At 43.9% G+C, this 27,402-nt stretch overlaps 3 protein-coding genes across 3 annotated transcripts; 2 read left to right on the top strand and 1 right to left on the bottom strand.

Moving 5' to 3' along the window:
• The first annotated feature begins 489 nt into the window (after window positions 1-489).
• plp1a (proteolipid protein 1a) lies at window positions 490-8,078 on the top strand. Its single transcript, XM_080415917.1, has 7 exons — window positions 490-546; window positions 4,310-4,496; window positions 5,439-5,595; window positions 5,938-6,106; window positions 6,594-6,667; window positions 6,759-6,824; window positions 7,601-8,078. The coding sequence occupies exons 1-7, from the start codon at window positions 543-545 to the stop codon at window positions 7,679-7,681; spliced, it is 738 nt and encodes a 245-aa protein (XP_080272043.1). The 5' UTR covers window positions 490-542; the 3' UTR covers window positions 7,682-8,078.
• Window positions 8,079-10,717: 2,639 nt separating this feature from the next.
• Window positions 10,718-17,322, bottom strand: rab9b (RAB9B, member RAS oncogene family). The gene is made up of 3 exons (XM_080415918.1): window positions 17,240-17,322; window positions 14,945-15,205; window positions 10,718-14,381 (listed from the first exon to the last, which is right to left on the bottom strand). The coding sequence occupies exons 2-3, from the start codon at window positions 15,092-15,094 to the stop codon at window positions 13,920-13,922; spliced, it is 612 nt and encodes a 203-aa protein (XP_080272044.1). The 5' UTR covers window positions 15,095-15,205; window positions 17,240-17,322; the 3' UTR covers window positions 10,718-13,919.
• Window positions 17,323-20,308: 2,986 nt separating this feature from the next.
• pofut4 (protein O-fucosyltransferase 4) lies at window positions 20,309-27,182 on the top strand. The gene is made up of 6 exons (XM_080415915.1): window positions 20,309-20,468; window positions 21,597-21,941; window positions 22,370-22,750; window positions 23,409-24,031; window positions 24,219-25,619; window positions 25,726-27,182. The coding sequence occupies exons 2-5, from the start codon at window positions 21,597-21,599 to the stop codon at window positions 24,367-24,369; spliced, it is 1,500 nt and encodes a 499-aa protein (XP_080272041.1). The 5' UTR covers window positions 20,309-20,468; the 3' UTR covers window positions 24,370-25,619; window positions 25,726-27,182.
• Window positions 27,183-27,402: the final 220 nt, after the last annotated feature.

Below are 27,402 nucleotides of genomic sequence, written 5' to 3'. Positions count from 1 at the left end.
GTTCCTGCTCTACCAGCTCTCCACGAGCCATCAGCGTTCTGTATTGTTCATAATATCAGATCATATCCCACATAGGCTACACATTATGACGCCGAAAATGTTGCCACTCCGGGGATAGCCATCTAAACCCAAAGGAACACCAGAATCATCGTTTTATTCTGATAAATGAGTGACCAACCAGAAGAAGAAGAAGACACTGCCATAGTGACTGCAGTCTTGTGCACATGACTGATGCTGGTGCCTACCACACACAATTGACTTAAAGTAAATTTCAGCACGCCCAAGAAACCTTGACCTCTTCATTATTGTCTTGCCTTGAACCCGAGCCCGCAGTTCATTGAAAAGCAACATTGTTTCTTTAAGATCGGACTCGGCAGTCATCAGCAGAGTCTGTCCATTGTTTGTTGGGGGAACAGAGACTGGGTTCAGATTGATATACGGGGGCCGAAGACAAGTTGTGCATATCATCATCATCAGTGTGGAGCAGCTGCAGTTGGACGCAGCAGTTAGAACATAAGACCCAGATCGCATCCTATCCAGACATGGGTGAGTAAATCTACCTTTAATTGGCTTTAGTTTCTGTTGAACTTGATCAGTGGTGGAAAAAAGTATCAATACTGCAATGTGGAAATACTTTGTATTCCGGAATTCAAAATTTACTTGAGTAAAAGTATTCAAATGTATAAAATGTATACACATCTTTTGAAAATAGCAGATCTACTGTGAGCTTGTAGATCGGCTATTTTCAAATGGCCGAAATGTATATAGAGCTGAAGTGGTTAATGTATGTTTTGTAATAATAATCAAAAGTACAAAGTAAATAGTAACTAAAGTTTTAAAATAATTGTAGTGGAGTAAAAAGTACAATATTTGCCTCTGAGATGTAGTGGAGTAAAAGTATAAACGCATTTAAATATTTGAAGAGTACCTCAACATTTACAGTACTTGAGTACATGTACTTACTAGTTACTTTACACCACTGCCTTTAATTGCCTTTTTTTGGTGAACTTGATCGCCCACTATAATAGGCTGCTCCCTCTGTGTAACGTTTCTCTCTGATGACACAGAGATATGAATGTGCCAGCTGAATCAAAAGTTATGTATTTTTGCTTTGGAGATCGACTGCTATGCGCTTGTTGTACTGATGCTCCTCCAGCCCACATTATGATGAGATTTATTCCATGCTTGAGATAGCAAGGGCCACTTTCAGAGGAGCCCTGTCGCCTTTGCTTTCAGTCGCAATCTCTCTCAATTCCAAAGGGCACTACTCTCCCATGCATTTTTGTTGAGAACTAACTGTGGCCTACATTTGTATTTGTGCCAGACAGTGGTGTAGTAACCAAGTACATTTACTCAAGTACTGTACTTGAGTACAATTTTGAGGTATTTCTACTTTACTGGAGTATTTCCAATTTTCAGTAGACCTACTTTTACTTCTACTCCCCTACATCTCAGAGGCAAATATTATGCTTTTACTCCACTGCAGTAATTTGAAAATGTTAGTTACTAGTTACTTTGTAGATTTTGATTACTACAAAACATACATTAGCCACTTCAGCCCTGTATACATTTCGGCATTTGGAAATAGCAGATCTACAAGCTCACAATGCCTCGCATCGCGATGCCAATACTTTTGTACTTTTACACAAGTACATTTTAATTACTGGACTTTTATTTGTAACGGAGTATTTCTACATTGCAGTATTGATACTTTTACTTACGTAAAAAAAGAGTACCTTTTCCACCACTGGTGCCAGAGAGATAAAGCTGAGGCTGCTTTGAAAACTGGAGTTCTTCTGCTGCTTCCTGGGGCTTATGGGGTCATTAAGTTGAGTTAATTGGTACTAGATTGGCTGTATCTCAAGGGCATGGACAGTCAGACTCAGAACAGTTTTTTGTGCATAATTGGCATGATTCACTATAGCTTGTTTTGTCGCATTTTTGTACAGCTACATTAATAGGAAATGGAAGTCGTGGGCCAGCATTTTTCTTTTTTACACCACCTCAGTTGGCAAAAGCGATTCCCATCGTGTAATATGATTATGTAATCTGGATGACAGCCTGGTCATACATTTGTTATCTATCAGCCCTCCCCCCTCTCTCTCGCTCTCTCCAAGTCTCTTTCTTTCTTTCTCTCTCTCTCTCTCACGCACACGCACACACTGCCATACCATCATGTAGGTATTATGTACCCAATCTGTGGGCCAGCTGTAATGGTACCAGCCACCGCCAGTCTGCTTCCACTACTGTATGTAGGCTGTGTGCATGTGGTGCACAATCATGCATGTTGATGCAACACAATCACATTGCTTGTTTACATTGTTTCCCCTCCTCACCATAGAATTATGCTCCCCTAATGTCACTTCTCCTGTTGCTCCCCAGAGGAAAGAGTGCGTGTGCGTGTGTGTGTGTGTGTGTGTATGTGCGCGTGCATGTGTGTGCGCGCGTTAAACAGCATTGAGGTGCCTCTGGTCTTTGTGTGTGTGACATTGGTGGCCCTTGTATCCCCATGAAGCCTTCAGACAAAGACCGTTGTCTCCGCAGTCACAAAAGCAGCCTCTCTCTTTCTCTCTCCTTTTTTTTTTTTTTTTTACTGTCTCTCCTCCGTGACCTTCCCCCTTTTCTCACACTCTGCATGCTGGGCGGCCAGTGAATGGAGTCAGGGTGAGAGTCGGGGTCAGAACAGGCACATCCCCATGCCCTTGGCTCTTGGCATCCATTCAAACAGCACATGACCGGGGGAGGGGGGAATGAACAGCCACACCATCAGAGCACCAAGCAAACAAGGCAGTCATGCGCTGGCTGACACACAATTCTTAAACCAGTGGTTCTCAAACTTTTGTCAATGTCAAGGATCGTCCAAATGTATTTGGCCCCCCCATCTGAAAACATTTTGTGCCAGGGACCCCCATACAAGATTTCTGTTGTTACAATGATTCAAAAATATTCCGATGAAAGTAGCAGATCCACAAGCTCACAACGGGTCTCATTGCAATACATTGTGAGCTTGCAGATCTGCCATTTTCAAATTTTTTATGTGTGTATATAGGGTTAAAGCGGTTACGCTGACTTGGCTGGGGACCCCCAGGAAACCCCCTCAAGGACCCTACTTTGAGAACCACTGACTTAAACGGACCTGAGTTGGCTCTGTACTTGGTGCCCTCTTTTTTCCCCTCTACACCAAATTTCTTTGCTGAAAAATAGCTGATCTACGCGTTGGATAGATATGTCAGATATGAATAGATTGTCTATTTTCGGCGAACGTTCCGGCCAGAATAGGGATGCTAGAGCGCACGTGGTTAAACTGCTGAAGCTGGAACCAAAGAGAACATATTGTAGTATTAGTAGTGGTGCTGGTCCCTTCACCTTTTAACGGTATCCAGAAAAGTAGTGGTTCTCAAAGTGGGGTTCAGGGGCTCACAGCAAAATGATTTAAAAACATTTATTTCACTAATATTTCTAGAAGTTAGCCCATTGAATGTATAATAATTAATATTCGTATCATAGGGTTCGCTCTCTCCATCGTTACCTCCTAGTCAGTGTATACGTGATGTTTTAGAATTCTGTACAAAATCTAATTTAACAACAAAAATCCTTTCTTATAGCGGTCCCTGGAACATAATCTATTCAAATGGTCGGGTCCGCGGCCTAAAGCGTATCAATTTGCGAGACCTTAGCGTGAAAGTGTTTGAGAACCACTGATGTCGACTACAGGCTGTAGCGTTATGGTGGATGTACCATTATATACTTGAAATATCCTTGCAGTGTCATCTCATCCCTTTCCTGTCTGTTCTCTTCTGGCTGCCATCTAAGCAAAGTCAAGTTTATTTCTATAAAGGCAATTCAAAGTGTGTTACAGTACATAATGCATAGAAAGGCATGATAAGGCATTTTAAGAGAAAGAGAATAAGATGTGGGGGGGGGGTAAATTGGGGGGAAAAAAGAGGTGTGGAAAAATATATAAAGGTCAAAATGCAATTATAGCTTTACTTATTCGCACACCATCTACAATAAACTCATACCGTAAGGAGTATCGTAGTGTATTAGAGCATTATCCTTCTGTTGAATCTCTGTTGCTCAGTATAGGAACCAACCCACCTCTATGCGTGAAACTGATTTCAACGCATGGGGCTCTAACCCGGAGCAGAAATCTCTTTAAAAAAAATCTATTTTAAGCACTGTATAGGGAACAGGCCGAGGCAGAGCTATGCATTATCCATGTACCGTATATACATGTAGTATGAAAATGCACCAGTGTATATGCGTGACATTCCATGTGTTAACGGTGGTGTGGCGTTTGTTCACGCAGGTTGCTATGACTGCTGCATGCGCTGCTTGGGTGGGGTACCCTACTGCTCCCTGGTCGCCACCCTGCTGTGTTTCTCCGGCATCGCCCTCTTCTGCGGCTGCGGGCACCAGGCTCTCACCGAGACGGAGAGACTCATCGAGACCTACTTCGCCCGCAACCTGCAGGACTACATCACACTCGCCTACATGTAAGTGGTCATCACTGAGAAGACCTGCAGTGTTTTCAACCCCCAGAGCTATGGCAAAGTCCTACTGGCAAAGTCCTACTCCTACTTCAGGTGGCTTCAGTTTAGATTCTTTGCAAACCGCTCTATATTACAAAGTGAGAACCCAAAGGTCTCCGGTTCAGTCCCCGGCACCGACAGGAAGGGTGTATTCCAGTTGTTAACTGGTCAGTGGAGGGTGGTTGGTGCTACATCTACAGTGCCCTCCAACTCTGCCAAAGTGCCCTTGAGAAAGGCACCGAGGCCCAAAAATGCCCCAGGGGGTGCTGCGTTGTCATCTGACCTCTGATGTGTAAAACATAGCTGTAGTAAACTCTACATATGAGCAGGAGGGAGAGGCTGAAAGAGACAAATCTCAAATCCATGTTAAAGGAGAATTCCGGACAAATTAAGTGTTATCTTTGATGTCTCGTTACTCACCTACCGATGTGAAAAGTAGCGTTCTTTTTTTTCATATATTCCCCTGTCGTCATTTTTTAAACCCCCTCCGTTGTCATAATGGGAGCGCGTGGCTAAGGGAAATTCGTCTATTATAACCGACGCAAAGTTGTTTTTTTCACTACTAGTATTCATAGTAGAGTCTCATGATAGTCAAACATGCGTTGAAACTATCTGCGAGGCTGCCGTCAATGGCGAACGATTTAACACTGGTTGCTTGTTTCCAGATTCTGGCAACACGAGTTGCCAGGTTCTGGAAGAAACAAGCAACCAGTGTTCCCATTATGACAACGGAGGGGGTTTAAAAAATGACGACAGGGGAATATATGAAAAAAAAGAACGCTACTTTTCACATCGGTAGGTGAGTAACGAGACATCAAAGATAACACTTAATTTGTCCGGAATTCTCCTTTAATTGACATTATTATATATTTGATCACGTTTCTTCTTCTTCCACCTACTCACCAGCATCCAGTACTTCCAGTATGTCATCTATGGCCTGGCCTCCTTCTTCTTCCTCTACTGCATCATGTTGTTGGCCGAGGGCTTCTACACCACCAGCGCCACCAGGCACACCTTCGGAGAGTTCAGGAGCACGGCGTGCGGCCGCTGTCTCAGCTCCTCGGTAAGAACGTGGGAGAAGGCTCTGTGTCTATGTGTCGCGTCACTGTGGCCGGTGCCGAGCGGCAACACTAGGAAGCATTTAGATAAGATAAGAATGCAGATTATATTTTGGACAGCTGGCTCTTGCTCTCACGAGGGAAAGATGGGAGAAATTAAGGTTGAGTTTGATCGTTGGTGAGATGTTGAAGCACAATTATCATCAAGAAGAGATTAGGGCAAAGAATGTCATTGTGGTGGAGTGTGGGCGCCAAGAGGGAACGTGATGGACTGAATAAAGGCTCCTACTATGTGAGTCAGAGCAGATGTGATGCCCTGGCGTTCATTGTGATTCCTCTGTGTACAGTTCATCGTGGTGACGTACATACTGGCCGTACTGTGGCTGCTGGTGTTCGCCTTCGCTGCCCTGCCCGTGTACTTCTTCTACAACATGGACGCCACCTGCCACACCATTGATGATCTGACTGAGACGCCAGCCAGCATCAACCAGCTCTGTGTCGATGCCAGGCAATACGGTAAAGGATAAACTCTTGTTTTTTTTATTATCCGTGAATCAAAGGGCATCCTTCTTCCTACATGAATGGAAAATGAGATGCGATTTAATGTACTAGCTGGTCTTTGTCATATCAAAAGCGCAGGCACTCTTGAAGGAAATGAAAGGGTTCAGGATCATCACATGAAGAAGCAAACTCGTTAGCGGGAAGGGATTCCTCCTCCACGCTAAGAGTGCCTTCTTCATGTGAATCAGACGTAATGTATTCAGTTCAGCTTGTCTGCAATCATCCACTTAATCCTGACACCGTTGTACAAGGAAAATGATACACAAAAGAACATGTCACGATGCAACATGTTTTGAGCTTGTAGATCAGCTATTCTGTGTGCGCAACACGTAACGTGTAGTAAATTTAGCAGATGGGCTATTTTTGAGAATTTCCCCTATAACAACATGCCAACATGGCGTTAAAGAGATGGAGATTATAAGTGGTGACACTTCTTTTGCAGGACTACTGCCTTGGAACGCAGTGCCAGGGAAAGCTTGTGGAATGACCCTGTCCACCATCTGCAAGACCAGAGAGGTGAGTTAGCAGGTTCTGACATCAATCTAACTCGACATAAAGCCAAGCGGTCGTCTTGCCGTCACTGACTCTTGATTGTCTTCCCCTCCAGTACCGAATGACCTACGACCTGTATGTTGCTGCATTCGCCGGCGCGGGCGTCACTTTGTTGGCACTGGTGAGTGATTCTGGCTTTTGGACCGGGGCCAGTATGGCCACTGGCTCAGCAGCACAATGGTGTTGTGGCCCGTGTGACGCTCAACGTGTGGGCGGAGAGGCATCTCAGGCCTCCATTGCTGATGAGTTCTGCACCATCGCTCTCTGTTCCTTGTCTCAGCTGATGCAAACAGCTTAAGGGGCCGTGTCCACAGAACGTCTTTTGAGCTGCCAGTGCCTTTCTATCATACATTTTAATGGTAAAAAAACGTTCTTCCATGCATTAAGATACACAGGAACACAACTCTTCCCAGCGGCAAGCATTGTGGCCATGTTTGGTCCTCCTGGCTGTGTCTGTCAACCCGGTCATTTAGGACCTGACTTTGAATCCTTACCAAAACCATGAGAAGTCTGTGTTTTTAGTTTTTTAATTTAATTTAATTTTAGCTAGGCTATTTTGTGCTAATAACGCAGATGACATGACATTCGAGCAGAACGGTTGATAGGTTCAAACATTGCGGGCGTCAATAACTGCTCCATGTGCTTGGTAAGAAGTGATCTGGACATGATATCCAAAGGTCTCCTGGACTCAAAGAATGCTTTCTCTGGACACAGGCCCTAATAACTCTGTAACATCTGGTGGTTCTCCAGCCAGGCGAATGAAGTGGCCATTAGACTTCATGCTCCATTACAAAAGTCGTTGTATGGAAAGAATCTGATGTCTAAATTGATATTAGTGGATGAATTGTCTATTTACTGTCTTGTTTTCTGCATTTCTCTCTCTCTCTCTTTCCATAGCTGACCTATATCGTGTCGACCACCTATAACTTTGCAGTGCTGCGATATCTGGGCAGAAAGGGCATAGGGGCACGGTGTTAGGCTCACCAGCCTCCTGTTCACTCTATCCGTCACTACTGCACATCAAACACACAGGGACCTAAAGGGACAATACCACCACCACCACTTTCATACCACTTCCTGTTCACTGTCTTGCCTGTGTTGTTGACTTTTATTATTGCCAAGCTCTCCCTTTTCCCCACAAGATTGCCCTTTAACTTTCTATTTTCTTAGCACAGTTTGTTTAGTTATTTTGTGGAACGATGTTGAAATACCAAGATTACCACATTTTTTTTGTTTTTGATTTTTTTCACAGTATTTTTATGGTCTGCTGCTTTTGGGCCTTTGGCTTTTTTATTTTTCTCATCACCAAAATGTGTGTAAATATAAGGAGGTTAGTATATATTTGAGCTTTCTATCAGTCCAAACAAACATAACAGTCTCCTAACAAAATAACATAGGTGAGGCGTTAAAACAACCAATTTATTTTGAAATGTGTGCGCAGCTCGAGGCATTTGGGGGTGGGGTGGGTCGGGGGGGGGGTATGGGTGGGATTATCATCACCATGGCTACCATCCCTCACATCTGGTTGCCATGGTGGCAGACAAGCGTGCTTTTGCAGTGTCACTCTGACCTCAGGACTCTTTCTCACGGGCATGAGAAAAGCCTCGACAATGGAGTCAGGCCCGCTTTGAAAGCCGGCCAATTGGGGGGGGTACCTGCACTGGGGGGCTAGTCCCAGGGGTCATATCGCATGTCAAGGGAGGAGGTCCGCTGGACAAAGAGGGTAAGACTCCTCAAAAGGTTCAATACAAACCTTGTGACAGCAGCCCTCCCCCCAAATAAACAACAAACAAAAACAAAACTGCTACATGACTAAACCACTTGCAACTTGGCATCCCTATTTTGGGCATGTCATTATGCGAAAATCTGATAAATACAAGATCTACAAGCCCATAACGCATCGCATCGACGCGTTGTGAGCTTCTAGATCGGGTATTTTTGGTATTCGTCGTATAACTAAGTACATAGGGCTTATAAGTGGTTAAAGGAAAAGAGTGACCCTCGGATTGAGAGGGATGATTTTTTTTAATTATTTGTTCTAAATGGTTTCTTTCTGACAAAAGGGACTTCCTTGTTTAATTAGTTTATATTGATCTAGAATGGTCTGAAATTGGTTCTCTCATAATTCAGAGATGGCAAAAGTGCTTACGGTGCTTCCTTATCTAGCAGCCTCGTGTTAATTGACCTAAAAGCCACAAGTGCAATGTGACTCCCCCTGCTGTTGCATGCATGGCTGCGCTTCGGTGAGAGAAATAGGGCTGCTCTGTTTCGTCTAATTCTCTAGGAATTTTTTTTGTAGTTATTGTATAACACTTTAAAAATAAACTTTATGTAGATAAAAATGTACTAACGATTTTACACATTTCAGTGTTACTAACAAAAGCTTTTGCGACATACTAAGTAGATTATTCAATTTGGTAAACTTTACCCTGCCGTGAGGGTTGGTTTCTGTGAATTGCCGGTTGGCAGCGTGTTAAGCATTTTTAAATGCGTTTGATAAATCGTTGATACTAAAAAGATTGATCTTTGTTGGTATTTATGCTGTGCCTCCAGACATCTATAGTCTTTTTTCCCTCCTTTTGTTTGTGTCTGTCTTTTGTGCCAGCGTGGGTGCCTGTGTATTGGTACGGTGTTAAACATAAATGCCATCTCTGGCTCAGAGCCATGTTTGGGGGACTGCAGTGGTGGAAGAAGTACTCATATTTGTTTTACTTAAGTAGCAATACTACATTATAAAAAGTAAAAGGCCTGTATTCAACATTTTGAGTAAAAGTACAAATGTATTGGCATCAAAATATAATACGAAAAGTAAAAGTACTCAAATGTTTCAAACTTTTTCTTCTACAGCTATTTTTTTAGCAATTTTACCCCCAGTGGAGTAGAAGTAGAAAGTATTGAAAAATGTAAAGTAAAAGTACCTCAAAATGGTACAGTACTTGAGTAAATGTACATGGTTACTTTCCACCACTGGTGTTGTGTAGTCTCTCCTTTCTTTTCTTGTCCACAGGTGCACAGTTGCCTTCAGCTGGCAGCCGGCCATTTGCACCTGAAGGAACTAAGGCAGAGGGCGGCGAAGGAGCACAGGAAGGTCTGGGACCTGTACGGAACCCTGCGGAGAGACCGAGGAGGGACCCTCAGCTCTCCCTACCCTGCCTACCCTGTGCCCCTCGACCTGACACCCTCCTCCGAAGCACTGACACCCTCTGAACCCGTGTCACCCTCCGTCTTAAGTCTGGAGTCTAATGACAAACAGGACTGAGTTGAGCCATTCAAATGCGGCCAGAGTATTATTGCTTTTTGAGCACAGAATAGTACACTGGTTCTCAATGTCTGATCTAGGGACCACCAGCAGTCCAAGTGGACCCTCACGGGTGTAACTCCCGAGTATGCAATGGTTAATCTCCGGGACACCAATCTACACTGCAATGTTCGTATTGGGTGTAAGTGTCCATTTGTGCACACTCAGAGTTACAGACCCACAAAGGTCCATCTGGACCTCTAGTGGTTCCCAAACCTGATGTTGAGAAACGGTGGTATGTGTAGTATATTTTTGTTGTGCACCAATTCATTTCATGTTCCCGTTGACCATTTTGAAGAATTGTCTTCTGATGTGAAGTTGTAGGATTATGCCAAGGCAGTTAGGAACTTTTGTCTCCTGTTGTGTTTTTTGTTTATTTTAGTTTTTTAATTAAGCCCATGAATATTATTAGAGCTTGCTTCCCAAATACTGTGCTGTATTTGAGATGTTTCCAGAGAATTTACTTTCCTCCATTGTTAGCTAGTGTTTACTCAATATGTCAAACCATATCAGAGGACACAGACTGATGTTGTACAATATCCGCAAAGAAACCTTTGTCATTACCATTCTGTGAGTCAAAACTTTTTTTTTCTCTGCCTATAGGCCCGATTTGTCCAATAAAGACAGTGTTAGCAAAAGTCTAACTATGAAGTCCTGCTGTTGTCAGTGTGTCAGAAACACAAGCACAAAACCCACAATCAGACAGTTTCTCTATTTGGTACGTTGCATGTTTTATTTGTCGTACAGTATTGATAGTATTCAGAACTACGCCGGTCTGTAAACACAACCAAGTCTTATCCTCCGTAGTGCAAAATGAGGAAAAAGGAGAGATCCATATCGGATCACTTGAAGCACAATGATCAGGGGGAAAACTCTGGGGTGAGTTAGGTTCAGTGTCAGTTTTTACAGCATTAACAAAATAAATGCCCTTTGTAAATGTATATAAGCCATTAGAGTGATTAGGCCAAAGTATGCAGTTTTTTTTTTTTCTTACATTCTTTGAAATTAGTGAGACATACATTTGTCTAAAACAAATCATAAAGGTCAGATTAGAGAGCAACAGAGGTTATCGAAAATACAAATAGCTTATTTTACAGATTATTCTCAGGTATCGTTAAAACATGACAAAAACGAATGCTGTGGTAAGCTACATCTTCGACAGCAAGGAAACAAAAAACAGTAGTCTGTATGACATGTTAACACAATTAACAAATAAAATCAACGGTCAGCCCTCATTTTCCCTCCAGATGAATGCAGGCCAACACAGCTATTTCCTGTTCAAATGCCCAGCTGAGTTCACAGTTATCAGATGCTTACAATGTGGGTACCTTGACCTCAACACTTTATAAAACCATTCATAGGAATACTATGGACACAAGGCCACTCTAACATGACCTCGACTAACCAGAAGAACCAGAATACAACTGACAGCGGTTGCTTCCACTTTCACAGTGAAGCCCTTCTGAATACAATTCAATTTCAAAAGGCAGATAATCTGACCTCAGACTCTTAGAGATCATAAGACTAAAAACATAGTATGAAGTTGAACACATGTCATTTATCCGTAAACACATGCAAAAAATTTATAGAAAAAAAAAATTGTCCTGTTAATGGAACACTGAACTGGCTTTTTTTGGTAGACACATTACCAAAATACTATGGAAACAATTAACCACTTAATCCCTTGCGTACCTATTTTGGACCATGTTAAATTATAGGTTCCAAAATATTCAAAAATAGCCAAACAACAAGCTTGTAGTTGGTCTATTTTCGTTATCACAGGGCTCAAGTGGTTAACTGACAATGTTAAGCACTTGAACCCCAACATCCCTACACTGGGGGGAACATTTGCCAAAAACAGACCTATAAGCTCGTGATGCATTGTGAGCTTGTAGATCGGCTATTTTTCGCAAAGAGATGCGGCATAGAGGGGGGGAAAAAAGAGGTCCAAGTACAGTTGTAACTCAAGTATAGACTAGAGGGTTTAAGTGGTTAATACCCGTCTGAGGTGTCACACATCAGCCATGTTAGAAACCTGAAGCCTTCAGAATCTTTACAGCAGTGACCTCCAGCCTACAGCAGTAAAACCAAGGGACAAAAGTCAAGTGTTTCTGTGGCAAGTTAGCTCCTATGTAAATCTGTATGATAAAGATAAATAGTACCAGTCATTGACCTGAATGCACCCAAGCATACAGAACAAGGCATTTTATTATAGTAATGTAACTCACTGGCTTGTTTTACTGACCAGAACCGCATGAACACGGAGGAAATGGAACAAACAATCCACATGTTAAGGTATAATTGTATTAGGACTCAGGCCATTTCCATACAAATGAGACTGAATGAGCTAGGCAGCGGATCGTACACAGCATATGTAACCGTAATATTAAAGCAGAGAAAACTGGCAGAAAACTGGCAAAGCTTAAGAACTGGAACGGAGACATCTGTTGGAAGGACAGACTGACAGGAATATGAATGTGCCATGAAGATCATCAAAAAAATAAATCACCTCCCCTTATTAATAACACTTAAAAAAGAACAGACTTGCCTTATTCAGATGCTGAAAAAGCAAAGTAAACGTCTGACCTCAAACAATGGCAGACAATAAAAGCCACCTGTAGGAATACGGATACATTGTAGAAGACAGGCGATATGCCTCACAAGCAACAACAGGCCTCATAATATTATTATTGATTTATTTTAACCACTTTCAACCTGGCCTCTCTGTTTTGGGCATGTCATATGCATACATTTTTAAAAATTGCGCAAATAGCTGATCTACAAGCGTGTTGCAATGCGACGCGTTGGCAGCTTGAAGATCTTCTGTTTTTACACGCCACCGTCGTACCAACGAAATATAAAACAGAGCTCCAAGTGGTTAATTGATTCTGAACCAGTAAACAGGCCCCCTCTTGTAAGTACCTAGGTAGGTTGAGTGAAACAACAATGACCTAACACTGCAGGTCTCATGTGAGCACTAACTCTTCTGGTGAAACTCCTTCTCTGGAGCAGCTGGGTGGCAATAAACACATAATGAGCAAACGAATAAGAGGACCACCACAACAGCTTGTACCCGCCGCACCATCGTGACAGCTCACAATTCCTTTCCCTTTTAACAGGCAAAAACACACCACCGCCATAAACACACCACCGCCATCTTTCCTTTCACGTACCACAAATTGTTTATCGCCTCGACAGTACCTCCTCGATGCGTGTTCGCCATTACACTGATGCAGTCAGCTCTTAAGGACGAACGCCTGATGGGAACAGGAACTTGCGCGTCACTTACGGGCAGTGTTTGTGGGCCTGTATTGGATTCCATTAGCCCTGCTGCGGCCATGGCTGACAGATTCACTATGAGATAAATTAATGGCGTGTTTAGAGTACAGCTGAAACGCTACAAGAATCAGGCAGCTCGGCAGTTAAACAGTACGAGGACTAGGGTTCTGTGCTACAAGTGTACTGTGCTCTTAAGAGAGATGATTGGGCACCGTGGACAATATTCTCTGGTCCACGGGGTTAAATGGGACATTAAAATTACTTGAGGACATTTAATAACACTCCCGCCCCCACACATACACACACAGACGAAGCTTAAGCTGGCAAAGAAGAGTGAACATTTTCTTGTGCAACACTGCTGGAAGCAGATAAAGAAGTGAAACCGAGTGAGTGCCTGTTCCTGTTCCGTGCGGCATACCGTACCATACCATAACCGTATCCATAATCCAACCATCTCATCACCGGCAGACCGTGTGACAACACTTTGAAATCCACAACATCGTTCAGTTTAGGGATTCCGTTCTCAGCAGCTCGTACCGAAGAAGACACCAAACCCTCAGCAGGCTCGTGAAGCCGCCACAGCTCGGCATCGGCGAGAAATGAAACCACGGATCCCCCCCCTCCACCCACCGGGACCGATCAGCAGCAAGACGAGCGGGAGGGTTTGCGGTTGCCGTGGAGATCGATGGTGCTGCTCAGCAGCGCGTGGTCGATCTGGTCCTCGGCGGCCAGGACCTCCCTGACGGCCGCCTCGAAGGCCGCCGCCACGTTAGTGTCGTCCTTGGCGCTGGTCTCAAAGTAGGGACAGCAGCCGTTCTCCTCGCACCAGGCGCGCGCCTCGTCGGCGCCCACCTCACGCTCCTCCTCCATGTCCACCTTGTTGCCCAGCACCACGAAGGGGAAGCGCTCGGGGTCCTTGACGTCTGAGTAGAACATGAACTCCTTCTTCCAGCAGCCCAGGTTCTGGAAGCTCTGCAGGTCGTCCACAGCGAAGGTGAGCAGGCAGCAGTCGGCGCCGCGGTAGAACGGCGTGCGCAGCGACTTGAAGCGCTCCTGGCCAGCCGTGTCCCAGATCTGCAGCGTGACCAGCCGCCCGTCCACCTAGGGTTGTCAACATCAGGACATTTTAGTTGACGATTAATTTGTCATACAAATAATTGAGATTAACGATTTAATCGTGTTTTTGACATTGAACATAGGAATAAAAAACAGGGCAGATATGACAAATAACTTACATTTTATACAAAACATTACTGACAATGACCGGTACCAATAATCAAAATAAATCATGTATTATGGCAAAAATAGGCCATATTTAATCATTTAATACTTTCAATTCAAAATAGCCGGTAGAGGTTAGAGCACGCGCCCTTTGTGCGGATGGTCGTCGGTTCGAACCCTGCCTGGGGTCGACGTCAGCAAGGGCATGCGGTCGCAACGGGTCCCTAACACCACATCAAATGGGTTCAGATCTGAGCTAAGTCTCCTGAGGAGGCGCGTCTGAAGCCTGTCCTGGACAGGGGTCTCCAGACGTAAAAAACAAACAAACAAAATAGCCACTACAAATGCATGACAATTAAGCAAAAGTAACTGCAATTATCTAAAAATAATTGCGATCAGCTGTCGATTATGTAATAATTGTGACAGGTTCTACGTCCGCCTACCTCCAGGTCGCGGTTGAGGAACTCCACGCCGATGGTGTGGAAGGACTGCGAGTCGAAGCGGTCGGTGACGTAGCGGTTCATCAGGGACGACTTCCCGACGCCGCCGTCGCCCAGCAGAATGACCTTCAGCAGGAGGCTCTTCCCGCTCATCACTGCTGCCAACCCGTCTCACTCCTGCACCGCCCGCTGGGTTTACCGACCGCTGGGACCACGTCCCCCCCACACCCCCCCAAGCGGTTGACCAACCAGGGTCAATTCAACCTGGAGGGACAAACGGGAGACAGAAAGGAGAGAGAATTAAAGAAATGCACAGGCTGACTTAGAGAAATATGCACCATTCACTGAAGGGTAGGTGCAGGACTTGTAAAAGTTTCGACAGTCTTCTTCAGAATTCTGAAAAAGACTGTTTTAGTCGACTGGGAGCCTTTAAGCCACACATGTGCGGACTTGAATTTTGAAGAGAAATAAACACAGAAACACAAGTTCAAAACCTTTGTATGGGCTCAATTTTGTTTTTGTCTTTTAAAGACAAGATCATTTTTAAATGCAGGAAATTCAAATAAGGTTAAAAAACAAAGCATAAAAACACAAGTATACATTTTGGAAATCTGTGTTTGATAAACCTGCCCCCATATTTCAGCTTCCAGAAAGAGCACTGCAAATATATGTATATGCCAATATGAAGTAGTCAGTACTGTTATGTACACTTGCGATGTCATTACTTTGCAGTTCCATTCTGCTACCTGTACAATCAACTTTTCAGAACCTCTCATTTTTAAGCTACCCTCTGCAACTTTCCTGTTTTACCCTGGATTCGAACCCAGGCCTCTTGCACAAGTACTGACATTTTTACCACTGAGCTAATACTAATGAGCTAATGAATTTTGACCTTCTGGCAAGTACCAGTTGTCAACCAGTCATATCAAACCAGAAACATGATCTAAATGTCTCGAGCAGGGAGACCAAATACAACCATCCCAATTGTGTATATTGTTTTAACACCATACATACAGTTTGGACAAAATAACATTGTAAAACAATGTAATCATAAAATATGATATTGTTGTCGAGATATGGACTAGTTGTAAATATCTGAAGTTGTCCCTTTTCTGTTGCACTACCTTTTGATTGTGTAGGTGTAGGGGGCTATTCTTTAAGTAATACCCGTCTTCAATAACAAACCGGCCTTGACTTGTGCTGGTAATGCTTCACTAAATTCAGGGACATTCTGCTGATAGGGAACAACCAGGACCCTTGCTCATTGGCTGGCTAGCTGTGGATCGGGCAAAATAAGTAGGTGATAGTTCCCTTGTGGTTGACAACGGCTCTACTGCTATTAGACCAGTAATGCTGTATCACTATGATCATCTAGACCAGTGGTTCTCAAACTTTTTTGTGCCGAAGACCCCCAAATTGATATACATTTGGCCACGGACCCCCATCTGAAAAGGTTTTGTGCCACAAACCCCCAGAAGAGAAGATTCGGTTAAAGAATTAAAACATTTTCAAACACTAAATGTTTTTCTAAAATGGCAGATCTACCATTTTGTAATAGCCATATTATTATTATATATTAACACATTTTGCTGGGGACCACCTGGACCCCTGGGGGTCCCGGACCCCCCTTTGAGAACCAATGATCTAGACATGGTGGGTTCCCAACTTCCCATATTTTGGACTGATCATCAACCCTTTTGTCAGTCAGGTTTTGTGTAATACACTGTATAATACTAACATTCCTTAAAAAATATGAAGGAAATTGCCATTTTTATCAACGCATTATCAAGACAGTGCGATCAGATTCAAGGTCCAACAAACAAACAAGGATGGAGGACCACCAGCTCACTTTAGGAGGCAGACACCCCACTGCGCATGCGCTCAACCCAAACGTGTACTTGATTGTTGTGACCATAACAATAAACCTGCTTTGTTATTACAAAATGTATATATAATTATTGACACAACCAACTATAGCGAGGAATTCGGAATAAAAAATGCTTAATCTTCTTCTTTTTTTCCATGTTTATTTTAATTTTATTTATTTTTAATTGTCTAGCTACGTGAATCAGCAATGCTATTTCATAATAGCATATAATAGCAAACAAGCTGCGAGTCGGGTTGTGTGTACTGGGTTAAACTGTTGACATCAGCTGCTGCAGCCAGCTAGCATCATGTGCTAGCATTACCAGCTACAGAATAAGCGGTTAACTCAACAACAAGAGCAAGTCAAACATTCACCCGAGCAAAGCGTTCATTTTGTATTTCTAACAATGTAATATTTGCTTCGTTTTTTACCAATATTGTTGTTGTTGCGTGGCTTCTCGTTCAGTTTCCCTGCATCTCAGATGACTGACGGTTCGCCGAGTCTAGAGGTCTACATAATCCCATGGCGGGTAGGGATGGTCGTCCTGTGATTGGCTTAGACTGGGTGCATAATTAGCTTTGCCGGTAGCGGATCCGGTCTAGAGCGGATTCGGAAACAATCAAGTGTGCTTGCGTGTACGCTTATTTTGAAATGGACCGGATACGTTTTTAGGAGTAGGCGGGCTTTAAACCGGATGGTGCTGGTTAAAAATGAAAAGGGTTTATATCAGGTACTGCGGAAAGCCTGGTGACGCGAGGTTACATTGGCTAGTTCATGCATGGGTTTTCAACTGGTGGTCCGTGGACCACTGGTGGTCCGTGAAGGTGTTGCATGTGGTCCCTGACCATGCATTTAGTAATGTAGGAAAGTGAAGATTTGTATTAGATTTTATAATATCAACCACTAGTTGAGAAACAGTATGGTGTATGATGACGCATCAATGTTGTCAGTTACTTGGAAGTCGGATGTCAAGAACTTCCACAGAAATGGGAGTTAGAATTTCAAGGGAAACTGTATGGGTTTACCTGGTTGAGTCATCCTTAGTAGGAAATGTGCCCATATCAATCGCATGTGCTTGCTCATACATACATGCAATGAATCAGTCAACATTAGTTTAATATGGAAGGTTAAGAGAACAGAACAGCATATCTCAGTTAAATAATGACTGTTAAGGGCTTGATTTAATTCACCTCGAATTAACACATTAAATTAAGGCCTTAACAGTCATTACTTAATTTGAAGCTTTTCCCCCCACACCACACCCATATCCCCGACCCCCCTCCCAACACAACAGTGGTCCCCAGGTTGATTCTCAGTCAGGGTGGTGGTCCCTGGCAGGGCCGCACCAAGGGTAGTGCGAACGGTGCGGCCGCACAGGGCCCCGCGCTTGGGGGAGCCCCGCAAAAATTTTAAATGAACAGAATCACATTTATTAAGAGTTATAAAAAGAAATAACCGCAAATAACCACCAAAAACTCGGAAATATCCGCCCAAAACCGCAAAGCGCGCGCGGGGACAGGGGCGCGCACGCGACTTCGCACAGGGCCCCGCATTTCTCCCGCACGGCTCTGCTCCTGGTTCATAATCAGTTGAAAACCCATGGGCTAGTTAGTTAATAAACTTGTTATGTCTGTTCGTTTTTTTTTAAAACTTCTTTATGCAGTATAGAGTGTTGTTTACGGTTATGTGAGGCTGGAGTTAATACTATCTGACTACATAGAACAAAATTTATGGGCAGAGTTTCCTCTTTTGTCAACCCTCAGGCCCTCAGGACCCTCTCTGGGGCCCTGATTCAACCACTTTTTGACTATGCTTGCACCTCCTGGTACTCCAACACCTCAGTGTCACTGAAGACTAAGCTTCAAACCTCCCAAAACAAACTGATTCGGCTACTCCTCGGATTGGGGCCCATGACCCACCTTTCTCCCACCCATTTTGCCAGCCTAGGCTGGCTCAGGGTGGAAGACAGGGTTAAACAACTAAAAATGGGACAGGCCTTCAAAATTGTAAATGCAAATTTGCCCGATATGCCCCCTATTCCCGCATATCTGAGTAAATACCTCCAAAAGGTTAGCGACACCCACAGTCACAATACCAGAGGGAGCGTTAACAACAATTTGGTACCACCCACCCATAAAACAAACATGGGCAAATTCTCCTTCTACAGCACTGCCACCCAGGATTGGAATAGTCTAACTCCATCCCTCAAAACATGCAGTTCGCTGGGCTCATTTAAAAGAGCCTTAAAAAATCACCTTTCAGGTGGCCAAAGGAGGAGGTAGTACCATTTTCCCGTTAGACAGCAGACCCCCCCCCCCCTGTTCTTGTACATATCTTTTTCCCCCTCTTTTTTATTTTTTTGTTGTACATAGTGATATCTTTTTTGCTGTTTTTTTTTTGTAATGATATTCGAACTGTGGTGCCACTATATATGTATATGAATTGAATACCAAGGCCCTCATTGGAAACAAGTCCGCAAGGACTTTTATGAACGGACCTGTTAGACAAAGTATTTTAAATGTAACTGTGCTGTTTTACATTTTTTGCCTAATAAAATATTAAAAAAAAAAAAAACATCTATATCTATCTATAGTGGTGTAAAGTGGACAAAGTGCTCAAGTACTGTACTTAAACTTAAGTACAATTTTTAGGTACTTTTACTTTACTGTGTTTCCAATTTTGTATACTTATACTCCACTCGCCTACATCCCAGAGGCAAAAAAATAAATATATATATTTTTCAGCTATCTGAAGATCTACGAGCTCACAGTGTGCGTTGTGAGCTGGTAGATCTGCTATTTTCAAAAGATTTTTGTACATTTTGAACACTTGTGAAATAGGACATTCTGCATAATGAGTACTTTTACTTTTTGTACTTTAAGACTTAAAGTAAAAGTATTGGCATCAAAATGTACTTAGAGTTCAAGTACATTTTGATACCAATACTTTCGTACTTTTACTCAAGTAAGATTTTGAATTCCGTAATATTTACTTGTAACTATGTCTACATTGCAGTATTGATACTTTTACTTAAGTACAATATGTGAGTAGTGTACTTTTTCCACCACAGCATAAGATAGAATAAAATAATGGTTCCACTCCAGTCCAGTAGATGGAGGTAAAACAGACGGGGGTTTGTTTGAGGGAGCAGAAGTCGAAAGATCAGAGATAGTGTTGCCATGTCCGCTTATTATAAGCGACTTTTGGCTTGCTTTTCTGTAAAGTGGCTTGTAAAAAAATATTGGTAGTTGCGGGTTGCAGTTTTTGGGGCTTGTTTCTAAAGTGTATTTGCTTCTTTGAGCTTGTTTCACATGTCTTAGCTTTTAGCAGATCTACAAGCTTGTAGATCTGCTATTTTCAAATAGCCAATGCATAGGTTCATTTAAACGTGCTTATGTGCCTAAGTTGCTTCTTTTGGGCTTGTTTTCATAGACCTAGTTGCTAGTTTCTCTCGCAAGACCTGGCAACACCAACTCCAGCTGTTTTTTGGTCCTCGTCGTTGTTGTTATGTTATCTCTGTGTGTGATTTACTCCATCTAACGTTATTCCACTAACGTTAGATGATTCATCCTTCATTTACAATCATACCGCTGGAGAATGGTGTCTTTTCATCGCTGCAAGTGAGGAACGAACCTTAATGATCCTCACACACAGTCCAGGGTAAGGAATAAGAACCTTAATGATCCTCACACACTGTCCAGGGTTAGGAATGTTAGAGACACTATTTATGTTGTTGTTTGTTAGTTTTTCTGGAGGCTGTTCAAACAGAGCTCGTGGTGAAGTTTGTACTAGAATGGATGCGAGTCACTTTCAGTGGTGGAAGTACTACTACAGATATTTGACTATTAATGTTTGAAAATAACCTACAAGCTCACAACGATCAGCTATTTTCAAATAGCCTATGTATAAAATAGGGCTAGTGGTTAATGTATGTTTTATAATGTAATAATGTATATCTATCTACAAAGTAACTGGTAACTAAAGTTTTCAAATAATTGTAGTGGAGTAGAAGTAAAAGTAGTGTACTGAAAATTGGAAATACTCCAGTAAAGTAAGAAATACCTCAAAATTGTACTTAAGTACAGTACTTGAGTAAATGTACCTAGTTACTTTACACCACTGCGTTATTGAGGAATGCTTTCACCCAAGACCATCTTCATCTATTTGAAACTCCCAAATTACGGGGTAGCCTACAATGATCCGTGAGGGAGATACAAAAAAAGTGTTTTAATAGTTAAAGATGCAATCCGTGAGTGTTATATTGTTCTAACCCGAGATTTGAACCGTACGTGGTCCCATGCGTGGGAGGCCAAACATCTAAGCAGATATTGTGCTTATAAGCTTCAGGCAGTACTACTTGTCACCCAGTAAATGTCTGAATGGAAGAGTAGGGCGACCACCACTGCAGATGTACTCTAGCTATATTGTATTAACACACTAAGGGCACGGTCACAACGCACTTTTATTTTACCCATTGAGCGGAATCTGCCAATGCTTTGTCAATAAAAATGCGTGGATTCGCAAGAAACTTGCGCAAGACCATGAATCCACACATTTGCATTGACAAAGCATTGGCAGATTCCGCCCCATAGGTAAAATAAAAGTGCACTGGGACCGTGCCCTAAGACTGCAATACAGAATGGTGAAAATACAATTTCATTCATGAAAATAACTTCCGGAATGCAGCTTTAACGTTGGACCTTGGTACTATTATGGCTTTACCCCTGCGGTCTTAAACGCTAACCTAATTGTGTCTGAATAATGAAAGGTCCTCTCTTCCCGCTCCAGATGGTGGTGAAGGGCAGGCTCGTGCCCTGTGTGTGTCTGGCCCTACTGGGACTGCTGTGTCTGCTGTTCTACTCCCATGCTCACCTCCCCCTGGAGGAGCACCACCACCAGCCCCTGATGGATGTCGGCGACCAGGCCGCCTTCCTGCCCCAGAGCGCCCTCTCCGCCGCCATGGAGTTCACCTCCATCGGCACGTACCGGGGCCCCGGGAACAGCGACCAGCGCAGTAACAGGGACCTGCCCATCCTCCTGTGGTGGAGCGCGGGGCTCTTCCCCCACTTCCCCGGCGACACGGAACGGATCGACTGCGCCACGTCCTCCTGCATGGTTACCAGCAACCGGAAGGTACGTCCGTAGTTTGATGATTGAATCGCTGACTTGATCGATCGATTATTCCCCTCTCAGGTCACTGCACGATTAGTCTCTCGAGACTGGTTCACAACATTGTTCAAGTGCTTCCGCAATACAATACGCAACGGAAGCGCCGAATATGCAAAGAATCTGCAGAGAATGTCCCCCCTACACACACACACACACACACACTTCCGTTTAGCCGCTGCAGTCACGTAAATTAGTCGAAGCTTATAGCTTGCTGCTTAGCAGAAATATAAATAAAACAATATATTTTAAAGATATTTTAAAAGATATTTTTGTGTACACAAGTTACAGACTCCATTTAGCGTTTGAAGATTGTGGAATAGCTGTCTGGCTTCAGAGACTACTCCACGAGTAAAACTGAACTTTTGGTCCCCCCCCCCCCCCCGTTTGTACAGGTCCAGCTGTACAAACGGACCGCGTCCATCATCTTCTACGGGACGGACTTCCGGGCGTATGAGGCGCCCCTCCCTCGCCTCCGCCACCAGACGTGGGCGCTGTTCCACGAGGAGTCGCCCATGAACAACTACTTCCTGTCCCATGGCCCGGGCGTCCGTCTGTTCAACTACACCGCCACGTTCCGCAGGGAGTCTGACTACCCGCTCACCCTGCAGTGGCTTCCCTCTCTGGAGTACCTGCTGCGGCCGGCGGCCGTGTCCCTGGCGGAGAAGAACCGCTGGAGGAAGGACGGCCTGGCCCCCGTGCTCTACATGCAGTCCCACTGCGACGTCCCGTCCAACAGAGACCGCTACGTGCAGGAGCTCATGAAGTATATTGAGGTAACTGTAAACTAAAGCTGTGGTTCTCAAGTTGTTGCATGTCGAGGACCCCCCCCACCACCAATTAATATGTATTTTGCCGCTGACCCCCATCTGAAAAGCTTTTGTGCCAGGCCCCCCCCCCCCCCCGTACAAGATTTGTGTTGTTGAAATGTTTCAAACATGTAAAGATTTTCACTTTTTTCAAGATAGTTTGAAAATTCCAGATCTACAAGCTCATGAGCTATTTTCAAAATACCAATGAATATAGGGTTAAAGTATTTCAAATTCTTTTGATGCTTTATTTACTCATTTAGCTGGGGACCCCGACTCCATCGAGGAATAGTGATTCTGCATTTTACTAATGTCTTCCTCAAACACATTGAGGGCAGCCATAGCTGAATGTGTAGAGTCCATCTGGGAATGGGATGGTTACTGGTTTGCCCTTCAACCCGCCCAGTCTGGGTCAAAGTGTCCCTGAGCAAGACACGTAACGCCTAACTGCTCCCTGGGCTCTGTATTAATAGCGCCCACTAATCCTAATAGGATGAGTAAATGCAGAGGACAAATTTCACTTACTGTATGTGCAAATATATAGTGCCAAATATCCTAACAACTACCTCTTATATACATTCAAACTATGTTGTCACTTTGTCTGCTGTCCCGTTTCTTGTTGCAGGTGGACTCCTTTGGGAAGTGCTTGAACAATAAACCTCTGCCCCAGCACCTGGAGGACACAGCCACCGCGACTGGCGAGGATCCGCAGTTCATGAACTTTGTGGCGCGGTACAAGTTCCACCTGGCACTGGAAAATGGCCTGTGCCCAGATTACATGACGGAGAAGCTGTGGCGCCCCCTGCATCAGGGCTGCGTTCCCGTGTACCGAGGTTCCTCCGTCGTGGCAGACTGGATGCCCAACGACCATTCGGCCGTCATCATAGACCACTTCCCCTCGCCGAGGGACCTCGCCAGCTTCCTCCGATCCCTCGACGAAAATGACGAAGCGTACGCGCGCTATTTGGACTTCAAGAACCCCAGCCACATCACCAACGCACGCCTGCTGCGACGGCTGGAGACACGCGAGTGGGGGGTCAACGACATGAGCAAACCCAACTACCTCAACGGGTTTGAGTGTTACGTGTGCGACCAGGAGAACGCTCGGCTGGCGGCCGAGCGGGCCCATCGGAAAGCTCCTAAGCAAAGTCCGCCTCCTCAACCCAAGATGGCCAATAACTCGCACATGGGGTGCCCACTGCCCAGCCCGGGCTACGGAGATGTGCAGGACCTGCCCCAGGACGACGGGTAAATTTGTCTTATTCCATTAAGTATGCAAAGTGTGGAGGCAAGAACTAATTGCTCTGTAGTCTGTACTTTGATTTCTCTCCCCTCGGGACACAGTCCCCCGCCCCCACAGCTCTGATTAATTGGCTTTCTCGTTAGGATAGCCCCTGATGTGATGAGCCTAATCTATTTGTATATCTGTTCACAGATGGCTGCAAATTTGGCCTCAGGATTACTGGCAGAGCTTGGAGCAGGCAGAGGGTTTGGAGTCCCTGATAAGACATAATGAGTCGGACCCTTCGCTGCTGTGGAGACACATGCAGGACATCGCTGTGAGGAGAGCCAGAGGAACACACTGACGCCAGGCCCAAAAAAAGACAAATGGAACGCGGCTTCCGTCCAGAATTACTGGGGGGGTTGTCCCGTTTTATTATGCCAGTCATATTTTAATGTTTGCCTCAAATGAGTCTCCTCCATTGACATGAGGCGACGTCACTTTAATTACTTTTGTTTTAACACAAGTTACAGTATAACATACTGCTGAACAATAGCAGTAACTGTTTAACCACTTAAACTCCAGCATTCGTATCCTGGGGAAAACGTCATAAAATAGCAGATCTACAAGCTCACATTTTATATTTAATGTAGAGAGAAAACCGAGAAACCACTAGTATTGAGCCCTGAGGGACTCCGGTCAACCAAGTATGGGGTTCAAGTGGTTAAAGCTGCAATCCATACGTTTCATGTCCAACCCAGGATTTAAACCTGAGCACACTTCTACCACTATTCCAAGAGCGAATATTGTGCTTATGAGCCTCAGGCCGTACTACTTGTCAACCAGTAGGCGTCCTACCCAGGGTCTAAATGTCTCAATAGAAGAGTAGGGAGAACACCTCCAACCACTGCAGATATACTAGTTAAAATAACTTTAGGTTCCCGATTGCAGCGTGCTGCGTACCCTGTTTTTTTAGGTCAGTTTTTTCCATGGTATATAGGCTTGCTAAAAAACTATTCCCCTCCATGCTATATAGCTATGTAATGGGCATTTGGTTTATCGGATGACTTTTTTCCTTAAGAAAAAAGAATCTTAATGTTTTCCAGGTGTTTAATTTGCATAATTTGCCATCATTCCCCCTGATGTCAATTCTGCACCAGAGCAGTTCTTCCAGACTTCTATTGGCCTCTAAACACCTGGACTTTCTAATAAAGCCAAGATTTCGTCTAACTGCACAGTAAAATCCTGTGTTAATTTATCCATTTGTACACTCAGAGTTAAATTAAAGGTGCAATCCATTAACTTTAATGCGCTACTTGGGAAGTGCCAAATTCTAGTGCTGAGCTGACACAGAAAGCCTGTTTGGACAGAGGATATATTGCGTTTTTGAGCCTCACGCAGTACCACTTGTCTACTAGTAGTGGTCGTACCAAACGACAGGATCTTAATAGAAGAGCAGGTACCAACTACAACCACCGCAGTTGTTAGTGATATACTGTATACATACTATTTGTCAAAAACAATGGTTTATTCACAGGAAAAGTTATGGATTGCAGCTTTAACAGAGGGTTTTACTGTGTGTGTGTGTGTGTGTGTGTGTGTGTGTGTGTGTGTGTGTGTGTGTGTGTGTGTGTGTGTGTGTGTGTGTGTGTGTGTGTGTGTGTGTGTGTGTGTGTGTGTGTGTGTGTGTGTGTGTGTGTGTGTGTGTGTGTGTATAAAGACCATCAGGACCCACCACAGTATTACCTTCATTACTGTTACACAGCAGGGGGCCGCCTGCAGGGTGTTTTTTTTAGATTGTTCTACAACGCTACCACTTAGACAGTGATGTTTCTGCAACGGAAAACATTGTTTAACCAGGAAATGGAGAAGATGATGAATGTAATATTTACCGAGCTAAGCACACCAGCCCAGCGGGAGATCTCTTTACTCCATTTTGTACCCTCTTCTGTGGAACATACTGCATGCTGTTCGGGGCTTTAACTCGCACCCGGGACCACAAATCTCCCATCTGTGCAATACTAAGCTCTCAAGTCTTCCTTGTTGAGCTTTGGGTTTTGTAAAAAGATGCACGCTACTGTCGCATGCCGAAAACAGCCGATCTACAAGCTCACACCGCGGCGCGATTGGCTGTTTTCAGAACCCGACACAAGCGGCAAGCAACCAACTATAAATGAAAGAAACACTACATCTATTTTCAGCCTTATCCTCACATAATTGGTCCGCACTAACGCTCATAAGATGGTACCATTTCCGTATACTTGCTCTGCGTCTAAGAGGTGGGCTGTAGATACTAGTTCCAAAATGTGCCTACCAATGACATCACTGGTGGAGATTCTGGAAACTACAGTACATCCTCTCTCTTATGTAGTAGCATACTGAATTTGAAGCCACTGTTGCATCAATAAAAATAATCTACATTTTGAAATGACCATTAAAGAGGTCATCGGTAGCAACATTTTTAACCACTCACTCAGTCCACCTCTGAGGCAGTAGACAGAAATGGTATCGCCTCATAGTGAGGAGACCCATATATGGAGATGTTGGAAAAAAAGGTGACATGTAGATTTAAAGCATAACTTGTACATGCATCATTTTGAGGACAATCTTGTACCACGCTAGTATTATTTTCTGTATTATATATTTATATACCATCTTTATATAAATCATTTTATTTTGTAAACAATGCATCACAGAAAGCAAACATGGTATTTTGTAAAAAGGAAAAGCCCTAAACAATAAAATCTCAGGAGAAAACCAAACCAGTAACCATTGAGTTTCTCACAGACAATCCTTAAATACAACTTAACTAGCAGAATGTTAACGTACCCAACAACCAACATGAGTCTGTTCAGTTACTTAAAATGTATAACGTTCTACAGACAATTCCTTCATAGTTCACCATGTCATATAACCAAAAATAAAAACTTGTAAATGCATACATTGGACGTTCAAACTGATTAATGTGAATTGTCTAATCATTATTGTTCATTATAGCAATCAGTCTGATAACCCCTAAACGATGAGTAATGCCCAAGTTTGAGCACAATACATTCCAATAACTGTCTTAAGGCCAGGGTTCTGCTTTCAGCATGTAAATGAGCGTAAGGGGGATGGGGAACCGATTTATTCTTGGTCGTACAACGGCGCCACGCAGCGAAAACAGCCGACCTACAAGCTCTCACCGCGTCGTGCATGCGATGCGTTGCGATATTTATTGTACGAGCAGGTCAGCTGTTTTCGCCGCGCAACACCATCGTACGGCAGAGTGTAAATTGGCCGTTACTCAGTCTCACACTTTGGAGTAGCAGCTCTCGCAGTGGACTTTGCCCCACTGTTTCTCAACGTCGGGTCCAGGGGGAAGGTGTACAAATGCCCATTTGTACACTCTCTGAGT

The sequence above is a fragment of the Gymnoscopelus braueri genome (genome assembly GCF_963280865.1).
Source record: "Gymnoscopelus braueri genome assembly, chromosome: 20".
In the NCBI taxonomy this organism is placed as follows: Eukaryota; Metazoa; Chordata; class Actinopteri; order Myctophiformes; family Myctophidae; genus Gymnoscopelus; species Gymnoscopelus braueri.
This window is presented reverse-complemented; position numbering and strand designations above follow the sequence as displayed.

Coding starts and splice junctions, on each gene's coding strand:
- plp1a (XM_080415917.1), top strand. Junction 5,596..5,937: donor GCCGCTGTCTCAGCTCCTCG/GTAAGAACGTGG, acceptor CTCTGTGTACAG/TTCATCGTGGTGACGTACAT. Junction 6,668..6,758: donor CCATCTGCAAGACCAGAGAG/GTGAGTTAGCAG, acceptor CTTCCCCTCCAG/TACCGAATGACCTACGACCT.
- rab9b (XM_080415918.1), bottom strand. CDS start 15,094: ATGAGCGGGAAGAGCCTCCTGCTGAAGGTCATTCTGCTGGGCGACGGC. Junction 14,382..14,944: donor TCCTCAACCGCGACCTGGAG/GTAGGCGGACGT, acceptor TGACAACCCTAG/GTGGACGGGCGGCTGGTCAC.
- pofut4 (XM_080415915.1), top strand. CDS start 21,597: ATGGTGGTGAAGGGCAGGCTCGTGCCCTGTGTGTGTCTGGCCCTACTG. Junction 21,942..22,369: donor TGGTTACCAGCAACCGGAAG/GTACGTCCGTAG, acceptor CCGTTTGTACAG/GTCCAGCTGTACAAACGGAC. Junction 24,032..24,218: donor GACCTGCCCCAGGACGACGG/GTAAATTTGTCT, acceptor ATCTGTTCACAG/ATGGCTGCAAATTTGGCCTC.